Source organism: Gracilinanus agilis, chromosome X, assembly GCF_016433145.1.
Source record: "Gracilinanus agilis isolate LMUSP501 chromosome X, AgileGrace, whole genome shotgun sequence".
Classification (NCBI taxonomy): Eukaryota; Metazoa; Chordata; class Mammalia; order Didelphimorphia; family Didelphidae; genus Gracilinanus; species Gracilinanus agilis.
The window spans coordinates 77,741,024-77,753,507 of NC_058136.1; the positions used below are offsets into that span (position 1 = coordinate 77,741,024).

The following is a 12,484-nucleotide window of genomic DNA, read 5'->3' on the forward strand; positions in this document are numbered from 1 at the left end:
GCGGGGGGGGGGGTTGAAGGGAAAAGGTGGAGCATGAATCATGTAACCATGTTAAAAATGAATATTAATAAATGTTAAAAAAAATTTGGCAATTGAATGGATTAAGGGGATAAGAGAAAGTATCTTGAGATACATGTATACAAAACAGAAAGGGCATTTCACATAAAGAAGAGCTTGAAAGAAGCAGGGGGAATGGTTTAGACTTAATGGGACCCATATCATTAAAAATAACTACAAAATGTATAAAATATTAGGGGATCAATCAACTGGAGAACAAAAAATTATAAAGATTTTCTAGGAGAAATAAAGAATAACTTAAATACCTTAAAGAATATTAAATGAGAATAGGTAAGTCATGCCAACATAATAAAAATGAAAATATTATCAAAGCTCATTCATAGTTTTAATGTTTTAACAATCAAACTATCAAAAGATACTATACAGAATTGCGTAAAATAATAACAGAATTCATTTGAGCTGAGAAGATCTAGAATTCAAGGAGAATTGTGAAAAAAAGATAGGAATGAAGAGAGCATAGGACTTCTAATCTTGAAATGAATATAAAGAAGCTGTCTTCAAAACTACCTGGCACTGGAGGCAGCTGGGTAGCTCAGTGGATTGAGAGTCAGGCCTAGAGACAGGAGGTCCTGGGTTCAAATGCGGCCTCAGACACTTCCCAGCTGTGTGATCCTGGGCAAGTCACTTGACCTCCATTGCCCACCCTTACCACTCTTCCACCTAGGAGCCAATGCACAGTAATTAATTAAGGGTTTAAAAAAAAAACCTACCTGGCATTGTTAAAAAAAATTGGAACAATGGAAGAGAATAGAGAGATCCAGAAACAATGTAAATCATAAGTCTGATAAAGCTGAAAATGGAAATTACTTAAAAAAGAACTCCCTCTATGATAAAACCCAATGGAAAAACAGGCAAGCAGTCTTGCAGAAATTAGACTCTGACCTGTGTCCTCCTGGCCTTAAAGTACTGAGGACACCAAAACAAAGGAAAATAGCTCCTAACTACTAGGTGCTTACCTTGAATGGGTGGAGAAAATGAGTATTCACAACATGTACAAAAAAATCAAGAGAATGTCTGTTTGCAAAATGAAGAAGATGCATTTACAGTCAGTAAAGATGAAATAAAGGCAATTTTAGGAGCTATTTTACCCTCCTATCTGCCAATAAAACTAACAATCTTAATGAAATGCCTGCATGTTTAACAAAAATACCAACAGAACAGGAAATATGGTTTTTAAGTTACCATACTTTAGAAAAAAGAAATTGAGCAAACCATAAATGTAATCCATAAGGGGAAAAAAATCTCAGGGCCACATGAATTTATAAGCAAATGCTAACATGTAAAGAACAATTAATTTCAATACTATAGAAACTGAAAAAATAGGTAAAGAAAAGATCCTACCAAATTCCTTCAAAGATAATCTTGACATCTAAATGAGGGAGAGCCAAAACAGAAAATATTAAACTATAGACCAATTTCTCTAATTAATATTGATTAAAATATTTTAAATAAAATACTAGCAAAAACATTAAAGTATGATATCACAAAGACAATACACTATTAGCAGACTAAATATATACCAGGAACACAGGGCTGGTTCAATATTAGGAAAAATACAAACATAACTGATCATATTGACAAAACATTAAAAATCTTAAAATAGTACCAAAAGATTCAACCAATCAAAAACATTTTAAAAGTATTTAGTATGTGGCAGGGGCTGGGCATATAAAAAGAGGGGAGAAAAAAGTCTCTGCCCTAAAGGAGCTTACAGACTAATGGGGGAGATACTATGTTCTAAGCTAAGCACAGAGGATAAAAAATTAGGCAAAGGATAGTTCTTACCATCAAGAAGTTTACAATCTAAGGGAACAGAAAATATGCAAATATATATATATATATATATGTATGTGTGTGTGTGTATGTATATATACATGTGTGTATACACACACACACACACAATAAGCTACATATGGAATAATTGGGAAATAATTAAAAGAGGAGGAAAAACAGAAATTAAGAGATTGAGCTCTTAAAACTTAAAGTAACCCAGGGAAATCAACAGGGAGAGCATTACAGAGAAATATAAAAACCAGAAAGAAAGCTCTTAGGCCAATATCATTAATGAGCAATGCCACAAAAATTTTAAACAAAATCCTAATAAATACGCTACGATGATTTGTCCAAGAAATTATTTATTATGCCCAAGTAAAATTGATACCAGGAATGAAAGGATAGTTCAACCTTAAAGAAACAATTAAAATAATCATATTTAAAAATCAAAACATCCAAAACCATAATATCAACATTTGCTAGAAAATCCTTTGACAAAATATAACACTCTTTCAAGCTAATAACACTACAAAGTATAAGCACAGGCGGACATTTTAAAAAAATAAAATCCTAAAAAGGATCTATCTAAAAATCAAAGCAAGCATCATACACAATGTAGATACACTAGAACATTTTACAATAAATAAGGGAGTGAAGCAAGATGTCCACTCTCCCCACTATCATTTGATATACTGTAGATCTGGAAATGCAAGTAATAGCAATAAAACAACTGAAAGAAATATGGTAAAAAAAGAGAAAAAAATTGGTATACTTGGAAACTCAGGGAAACAACAGTCTCTAAGCAAGACAATAGCTTCAATAAGGTAGCAGGCTATAAAATAAATCCTCAAAATTCAATAGAATTTCTTACACTGCTGGTGAAGTGAATTGGTCCAACCATTCTGGAGGGTAATTTGGAACTATGCACAAAGGGCTTTAAATGAATGCCTACCCTTTGATCCAGCCATACCACTGCTGGGTTTGTACCCCAAAGAGATAATAAAGAAAAAGACTTGTACAAAAATATAGCCACACTTTCTGGTGGCAAAAAAATTGAAAAATGAGGGGGTGTCCATTGATTGGGGAATGGCTCAAATTGTGGTATATGTTGGCGATGGAATATTATTGTGCTGAAAGGAATGAAATTGAAAATTAAAAGGAAAGAAATGAAGGAATTCCATGTGAACTGGAAAGACCTCCAGGAATTGATGCATAGCGGAAGGAGCAGAACCAGGAGAACATTGTACACAGAGACTGATACTTTATGGCACAATCGAATGTAATGGACTTTTCTACTAGCAGCAATGCAATGACCCAGGATAATCCAAAGGAATTTAGGAAAAAGAACACTATCCACATCCAGAGAAAGAACTGTGGAACCAGAAATGCATTAGAAAAATATATGATTAACCATGTAGTGTGATAGGGATGTGATTGGGTTTTTCATGTTAAAAGATCACTCTACTGCAAATATGAATAACATGGAAATGTGTTTTGAACAATGATACATGTATAACCCAGTGGAACTGCTTGTCGGCTTTGGGAGTGGGGAGGAGAAAATGGGGTAGGGGATTGTGATTCATGTAATCATGGAAAAATATTCTAAATAAAAATTTTTTTAAATTCAGTAGAATTTCTGTATTATAATAACAACAAAACACAAGAAGTCGTGATGGAATAGGAAATATCATTTCAAATAATGACAAAATACTTAAAATATTTGGGAACCAACCTCCCAAAACACACAAAAAGGTTGTATAGATTTAATCACAAAGCATTCCTTAAAGAAATAGATGGAGGAAAATGGTGGATGGGAAAGCAGGAGAGAAGCTGGAGAAGCCGCAGCAAGCAGGAAGCGCCAGAGGACCTGAAGAAGAGGCAGAAAAACCTGTGAAAACTAAGACTGTTTCTTCCAGTAATGGAAGGGAAAATTTGAGTCACAGCGCAGAGAAGCGATCAGCTGAAGAAACCAAAGACTTCTCATCCAAGCCTGTGCCGGCAAAGATAGCCAAGTTTGGATTTGCCATAGGCAGTCAGACCACAAAGAAAGCGCCTGTCATATCCATCAAACTTGGAGCAAGTAAGCCTAAAGAAACTGTTCCAACTCTTGCCCCTAAAACCCTTTCAGTAGCAGCAGTTTTCAATGAAGATGATGATAGTGAACCAGAGGAAATGCCTCCAGAAGCAAAAATGAGAATGAAGAATATTGGAAGGGATACACCAACATTGGCCGGACCAAATTCCTTCAATAAAGGAAAACATGGATTCTTGGATAACCAGAAGCTGTGGAAACGAAATATAAAATCTCACCTTGGAAATGTCCATGACCAAGATGATGACTAAATGATGTGTTTTGAGATTGGGGTTATGGGGTGGGTATAATGTTAAAAGAAACAGTTTCTTTTTTTTTCTTTTTTTAAGAATGGTATAAGACTATCTTTGGAGCCACTTTTAAAAAATTGAGTGGTATACTAATAAATGAAAGTTTGAAATTAGAGGTAATTTATATTTTATATACAGATTTCGAGACATTTACTAATTTTGTAGTTTCATGTGATTAGTTTCAAAAGGTTACAGGTAATAAAGAAGTCAGAAATGGTATCTTTTTAAGAATTGCTTATTTTTTTAGTCACAACTATTAGCACATTAAGGAGGAAACAAAAGTTTTACTGTCTCTTCAATTGTTCAAATTGAAAATTACTGCTTAACTCTAAGTTTACCTAAACTGTCTGGCTCCCAAGAACAGCCTTATAGAGAAGGAGTGTTGTAGTGGGAGGGAAGTGTTACTGGAACATTGATTTTAAATAATTTAAACAAAAGAGAAATATGACAGCTTTTTCCCCCCTATGGATATTTTTTTGGTTGTTTTAAGTAATGAACTAGGCATTGCTAACAGTAATTACAGAAGCTTAGCTCTTAAGAAAAACCCATAATTACTCTTTTGAAATTTTATGTAAAGTTTTTAATATGATGTGGCCTGATTCACCTTAACAGGGCTTGTCTTAACTTCATTGGTTTTCAAAGGTACAAGCATTCAGTGTGGAAGTAAATCAGTATTTTAGATGTGCTTCTCTGAGTTATTGGTATTAACAAGCTCCTGTAAGCATTTCCACCAGAACTTGAGGTAAATATTAAAGGAAGTTGTTTCTTTAAAAAAAAAAAAAAAGTAAGCCACCACCAAAAATGTGATTAAAAATATGTACATTGTTTAAATGCATTTGGCTTTTTTAATTTTAAAAGAAATGACACGCCAAAAATTCATTAACATTGTACAAAGTTGGTAAAGATGCACTTTCTGTATTTTTCAGAACATTTAAATTACTGATGTGGTGAAAACCAATTTGAGTTTAAGCAACGTTAATATTCTCATTACTAGGCTAGTATATAGTACACTCATTTATAAGCCTATTTCTTTATAGACCACTAGCCCATTTCAGGAACTGAAAATACAAGAGAAGTTCATCTTCAAAATTATTTTATGAAAGATCTGACCACTTATACTTTGAATCTGTAAGTTCTGAGAAGTTTCTTTTGTATTTTTGTATCGTATATGTAATCTTAAATTTCTTTGAAATATAATGCCATTGGAACACCTGTTCTAGTATCTTTAAAAGCTTTGTCATAAACAAATGTATAATGTTTTCTTGAAAATTCCTTCAATGTTGAATTTGAAGGCAGCTTTAAACTATTCTATTGGTGTTAACTGCCAGTTAAGCTCTTAGAATAGGTAATCGGTTCACAGGAGCTGCCTTTTACTGTATATTCCTAATACTTTTGTCCAGTTGCATTTGTATTTAGAATAAGCCCCACCTAAAACAATGAAAATGTATATAGAACTATTAGTTCTTCCTTATTTGACTTAACCATATCAAATTCATAAATTTACCTTTAGACATTTTAATGTAGGCAAGCTTTCCATTTTTATCCATTTTATTGTTATGTTTAAAGTAAGAATTCTTCCTCTTCTGAATGTTTTCTTGACCCAAATGAAATGATAGCCAAAGGTCAAGACAGGAGAGAGAAATGACCGAGATGAATGTCTTTACTAAAATACCAATAAATTTGTGAAACTCAGTGAAAAAAAAAAAAAAAGAAAAAAGAAAAAAAAAAGAAATAGATGGAGGAATTGCTCCTGGCTAAGCCATGCAATATAATAAAAATGGCATTTCCAAAATTAACTTGTACTTTTCAAGTTATCCCAATTAAATTACTAAGCAGATACTTCACAGAACATGATATAGTAACAACAAAAATTCATTTGAAAAAATAAAAAATCTAAAACATTAAGGAAAATAATGTAAAAAAGTAGGGACAAAGAACATTTCCAGACATTGAGTTATATTATAAAGCATTCATCATCAAAATCATTTGGTACTGGATAAGGAATGGAGAGACAAATCAATGGAACATACTAGGCAAGGGAGATTCAGAAACAACAAAATTCAATCATCTGGTGTCTGGTAAAGTGGAAAACATAAATTAACTAGGGAAATACTGCCAATTTATTTTTTTTAACTGCAGGGAAAATGGGAAAGCAGTTTGGTATAAATTAGGCTTAGACCAACAACTTATATCACACTTTACAGGAAGCCATCAAAGTTCATGATATTTACACAGTCCCGCATGAACTATGAAACCCACACAGCAGGTGACAGAATGGTGATTCCACTCAGATTCCCCTATGTGACTCTTTTCTCACTAACATTTCCTTTTATTGGAATTATTGTAATCAATATCCCTACTTAGCCTCAGGGAAATACAGAAGAACACTATAGGCTATTATTAGAGCCCTTACAGGCCCCCTACAAACTCCTAGGAAATTCCTACCTTTACATGCAGTAATACAGAAATTCCCCTAGAAGTCACTTCACAACAAACCAGCAAATAGTGAGTTAATGTTAAAGATGTAAAAACCCTAACTTAGGTGCCCATACACAGGTACCTGCAAAAACAGGCCAGAATAGTCTCCAAGTTTCCCACACACAAACCCTAGTTCCTGATTCAGTACATAACTTTAACATAAAAGAACAATGAAATGATAAATGGAGAAATTGTCTCCTGTACTTTCCCACCACTGTAGCCCAAGAGATGTCAAACACACTTTGAAAAATATCAAAAGTTACTGGAAAATTAAAAGTGACTTAATTCATTATCTTTAAGAAAAATGTATGGGAAATTCATGCCAAACCTTGTATGAGATCAGAAGAAAGAAAAAGGTATAAAAATTAAAATCCACAGATGGCCCCAGAGAACAGCCTCTGCAAATCTCACTGGCTCTCTGGTTGTTTTCACCGTTGTTGCCAACATCATTCCACCCCCAAGAGACTGGCCCAGCAAGAGCTAGTCTTTCATAATACTCTACAATACATTTTAAAAGGATAGGTGACCTTAATATAAAAGATCATACTATAAAAAAACTAGAAGATAAATATAGCATGTATTCATCACAGCTATAGCTATGAACTGTATTCTTTGCCAAACAAGAGATAGAGGCATTTGATAACATTCATTGTAGAGAGCCATAAATAAATAGTTTAATCTGTAAATCCTATCAGATCCAGCTATAGCTGATGATTATAACTAATTGATGACTCCTTTCATTATTAAAAGTTTTCCTGTGTAAAAAATCATTTTAATTTAAAGAAAAGGTAGAAACATGTGAGAAGCCAATAAGAGAACAGATAAAAATCTGAGACTCCTCTTTTGACCCCTTTTGTGATCTTTGTGATTTCTTGTTTAAAAGTACTGTGGCCTTATTGAAAAGCTTTAAGTTCCTAGCTAACCAACAGTTAAAAGGTTAACATTCTTCCCCTTTGGTCATAAATGCAGCCAAGGCTGAAACCTTAGTTAGCCAGACGTGGCTTGGTGATAACAAATAGAGCAGAAAGTCCAGCCTGATTCTTATCTTCACCTTGAAGCTTCTAAGCCTGTTGTATTGTCTATGTTAAAAATACAGCTCTGGGTAGTTGTGGGAAACTATCCTTGTACTTTTGGGTGAAAGGGAGTTTGAATTTCTTATATAATAAACTTGTGACTCAATGGCACTTCGGAGAAGCAGCTATGAGTTAACAGTCAATATAGTCTCCCATCTCTGATATCTCCTTATCAACTAAGCAGTCCTTATCAGATTATTGGAGATGATAAATAGATCGAGAATTGATTACTTGAAACTTAAAAGGTTCTACACAGAAATCAATAATGCATCTAGGATAAGAAGGAAAGTGGCTGAATGGGGGAAAATATTTATATCAAATTTCTATGATAAACATTTGGTATTTGACACACATAAACAACAAATAAATAAATAAATGGTCAAACGATATGAACAAACAATTCTCAAAAGAACTGCAAACTATTTGCCACTACTTTAAAAAAATGCTGCAAGTCATCAATGAGAGAAAAGCACACAAAAACATCCTACATTTCACCTCATATCCTATAAACTGTTAAAAATGTCAAAAGCTGATGTTGGAGGGGTTGTGGAAATGAATTCGCACTAGCATATTGTTAGTGGAGTCATGAAATGATGCCATCATTTTGGAAAACAATTTGGAAATTACAGAAATAAAGTAACTAAAATGTCCCTACTTTTTGAAAGAGACTCCATCACCATGTTTATTCCCCAAGGAAGTCTCTGATAAGAAAAAAGTTTCCATATACAGCAAAATATTGATTGCAGCACTATTTATGATATCTAAGAAATGGAAACTAAATAGATATCTTTCAAGCAAATCATGGTATGTAAAGGTAATGGACTATTACTGTGCTATAAGAAATCACATCTGTTATGAATATGAAGCAACATGGCCAGATCTCTTATATGAACTAATGTAGAATGAAGTCAGCAGTACCAAGAAAATAATATACACAGTAACCATAACAATGTAAATGGAAAGAACACATCAAAGATCAAAAGTAAACATAACAAAATTACAATAATCATACGTGACTCAGAATGAAGAGATATGAGATGCCCCAAACCAACCTTTTGTGGAGGTGAAAAGTAAACAGGTATTGCACAGTCCTTTTCAAGTATTGATCAACTGCAGGGGCAATGAGGGAGAACACTGGATCGAGTCCCAGGCCTGGGGCTGGGAAAACTTGGAGTCAAATGTGGCCTCAGATAGCTGTATGATCCTGAGTAGGTCACTTAACCCCAAATGCCCAACCCTTACTGCTGTTCTGTCCTAGAATTGCTACTTAATATCAAAATTCTAAGACAGAAGGTAAGAGTTTTTTAAAAGTATTGATCAGTTGTTCTGACTTATATTTTTCTCTCCATGAAAAGGATATTTGTCATATGGTATGGATCTCTGGGAGGGGAGGAATACATTGCAAACTATGGTGATACAAATAACCAATAATATCAATAAAATTTTAATGAGTTCTGGATTAATTTCTTTTGAACTCATTTTTGACATGGTACAATACATATCCATTTTAGCTGCAAAATTTCAGGAGTTATGTTCCTCCCTATGAAATAAATATTTGATTTTCCATTAAGGACCTATCAATTACTCTCTTGCCCTAGGTGCTGGGGAGCACACAAAATCAAAAATAAAACAGTGCTTGCTTTGAAAAAAATGACTACCTAGGTCAACAAATACAAAATAACAAGGTAATACCAGGCATTTCAGGAATGGTAGAAAGTGGAGGCAGGGTCAATAGTAAGATTATTCACACTATCAACAGAGGAAATTTAAAACTTCTTTAAGTGGTGGGTGGCACAGTACAGTTGAGAAAGAAATGCATTCATAGCATGGGGTGGAGGAGTCCATATATTTGCAAAGGCAGAGGAATAAGGCAAAGTGAGGAAAGATCAGGTAAAAGGCCATTGTGCTTGAGCCTTAAAGGGTGGGGAAATTATAGATACAAAAGATTTAGTGGACTTAGAAATGTCCAAATCTGTCAATTGACAAGAATTGGGGTTCTCCCAAGTCATTTGCATTCATCATGTTTACCATAACTGAACATTCAAATACTTAAAAATGCAATCCAAGTAGTCTGAATTGAGTAGAAATGTAATCTTAGGAGCAGGGAGTAGGGGTATGGCGTATAAAAGATGTCCAAAGAAAAATAAGGAATGTATAAGAGTTGCTCTTTAAATGAATTCTGGACTCTTTCCTTTTAAACTCAATTTCACCATGGTATAAAATCCATTTTGGTCACAAGATGACAAGTATAAGACCATTTTATGTCCTTTGTATCACATAAATGTTCAATCCCTTGACTAAGAACTTGTGTGTTCCTTCCCATGCCCTAGGTCCATGAGAGCATGCATGCCAAAGATGGCATTCTCAGGCCTTTGGCTTGGCCCCACTCCCAAAAGCAAGGGGTGGAGCATCCTAGCCTTTTTCCATAGTTTCAGGGGCTAAGCACAGCTGGACTCAGCCCAGGGCATGGCTGCTCCCCTCCACCCCCCTTCCAATTCTCCCCTGGCTCCTGGGAGCTGAGCAGTGGAGGCAGCCACTCCCTTGACTGGGGATAGATTCTATGCACCTAACATCCAGCAAAAGGTACAAAGTTCTTTTAGTTTTGTGGACCCTTACAGAGTGAATAGAACAGGTAACAGTCCTGCTTTAGTAAGCAAATTGATTGGGTCCAAGCCCTCCAGACAGCATAGACCCTAATTAAAATAACCCCCAGAGCAAATCTAGGGCTGAGTCTTATTCATCAAGCCCTGAGGGAATATGCTAATCAGATCTTCCCTAATCCTTCAAAAGAGGATGGAGAGGAAATCACACACCCAGCCCAAACATAGGGGTAGAGACAGCTAAAACCTCAATGAGAGGGTCCCCATCAGAACCATCCTATCCACCCCCACTCACTATAAACCTGGAAGGGCAGAATGGATTCATGTTTCTCGCATTAAACCCTTTATCCCCCCCAAATAGCTGGTGGTCTTCTCCTGGGTTTTGAACTATGTGCATCCAGCTACCTAGGCAAAAATAATTCCCTAATTCAATTAGCAATAGCTAAGGCTGGTCCCTCAAAGTGAAGAAAATACCCTTTCCCTGGTCCTAGCCAGTGGTCTTGGTGCCTCAAAGGCCTACCAAATGCCTGGATATTTGCATTTGAATCCACTCCAGTTCTAGCGGCAGCCTTTCACTTTGAATATCCCCAGACCCAAGGGTATAAGTGCTTTGATAAGACTTGGGTCACTGACCCTTTTCATTTTAATATGACTCATGCACAGAGTACAAATTGCTCTGGGAACCCAGTCACTTCCTGGAGGGGAATGAGGATGTATTCCTCCAATTACACATACTGGTATCTTCTGTGACCACACCCCTGCACGAAGTCAGGGGGTGGGTCATGCATAGAGGCAGGCAGAGGCAAGGCACACAATGTGGGGTGGGCACTGGCATGCAGTCTTGAGGGGGATGACGTGGCATGGGGTCCCTAAAAAGTTCCAAAAGGCTCCCTGTCACTATCCTAGGTCCTGGGGATTCCATAACAAAAATAAACTAAGTGCTTACCTTAAATGGGTTGCAGATACCTCTTCATATGTCAACATTTACAAAATATGATAAGCATGCCAGGTAACTGGGGGAGGGAGTAGACAATAACTAAAGAGAATCAGTACCTGCCTCGTATACAAGGTGGCATTTGAATTGAGATTTCCAGAACACCTGAGATTCTAAGAAGTACAGGTAAGAATGGTATTTATTCTTGAAAGAGGGTAGAGGGACCCAGAGGTTTATAAAGGCAAAGAAATGAAGCATAAGGGAAGATCAGGTAGAAAGCCAATTTATTTGAGCCTTAGAGTATATGAAGGGAAATCCTGGATGCAAGAGATATTATGGTGTTAGTAATGTTCAAACCTGGCCACAAAAATGATTCAGGGCTTTCCCTTCTCATTTGCAAATTAAAAATAGATTCAATGAGTACCATGTTTACCCCAAATACACTTTAATCAAAGTGGAGTTTGGAGGAATAGGGAGTATAAAGGTAGATGATAAGGGAAGGGGGGAGTCTTAGATATTAGAGGAAAGCTAAGTAATATATATGAGTCTATTTTAAAATGAGTTTTGGAGGAGGCAGAGATAGGATGGAGGAGAAAGTACACAGACCTACCTGATCTCTACCAAATCACCCTCCAAACAACTATGATATAATGTCTCCAAATTCTAGAGTCACATAACCCACAAAAAGGCAAGGTGGAATAATATTTCAGCCCAAAACAACTTAGAAGGTTAGCAAGAAAGATCTGTTGAATTGGAGTGGAAGTGAAGTGTGAAGCAGCATGACGAGGCAGGCCCCAGCAAGGCAATAAGCCTTGGGGGTGCAAAATCTTGCACAACTCTCAGCACAGATGGTAAAAGGGGTATGACAGGGGTCAGCAACCTTTTTGGCCGTGAGAGCCATAAACGCCACATTTTTTAAAATGTAATTTTGTGAGAGCCGTACAGTGCTCACAGTGCCGCTCCTATAACAGTGCCTGAAAAAAAAAATTGACTTTATGGCTCCTGCAGAAAGAGCCATACGTTGCCAACCCCTGGGGTATGACAACTGCTTAGGAGATTACAAGGAGTTTTTTCCTGGCTCTGGGTGCAAGACACTTCTCACATTGTCCACACATAGATCTAGGTCCCAGTTCTGGGTTTCAGTCCCAAAGCGAAGAGGAGCACTA

At 36.0% G+C, this 12,484-nt stretch overlaps 1 protein-coding gene across 3 annotated transcripts; it reads left to right on the top strand.

Moving 5' to 3' along the window:
• The first annotated feature begins 3,654 nt into the window (after window positions 1-3,654).
• LOC123253428 (PEST proteolytic signal-containing nuclear protein-like) lies at window positions 3,655-4,702 on the top strand. Of its 3 annotated transcripts, none has more exons than XM_044682623.1 (2): window positions 3,655-3,935; window positions 4,011-4,702. In XM_044682623.1, the coding sequence occupies exons 1-2, from the start codon at window positions 3,655-3,657 to the stop codon at window positions 4,192-4,194; spliced, it is 465 nt and encodes a 154-aa protein (XP_044538558.1). In that variant the 3' UTR covers window positions 4,195-4,702. The 3 variants fall into 3 exon arrangements, with proteins under 3 accessions (XP_044538558.1, XP_044538559.1, XP_044538557.1); XM_044682624.1 differs by having other exon boundaries at window positions 3,655-3,880; window positions 3,980-4,702; XM_044682622.1 differs by having other exon boundaries at window positions 3,655-4,702.
• The last annotated feature ends 7,782 nt before the right edge of the window (window positions 4,703-12,484 follow it).

Excerpts from the sequence above, each read along its gene's own strand:
- LOC123253428 (XM_044682622.1), top strand. The coding sequence starts at position 3,655 with ATGGTGGATGGGAAAGCAGGAGAGAAGCTGGAGAAGCCGCAGCAAGCA.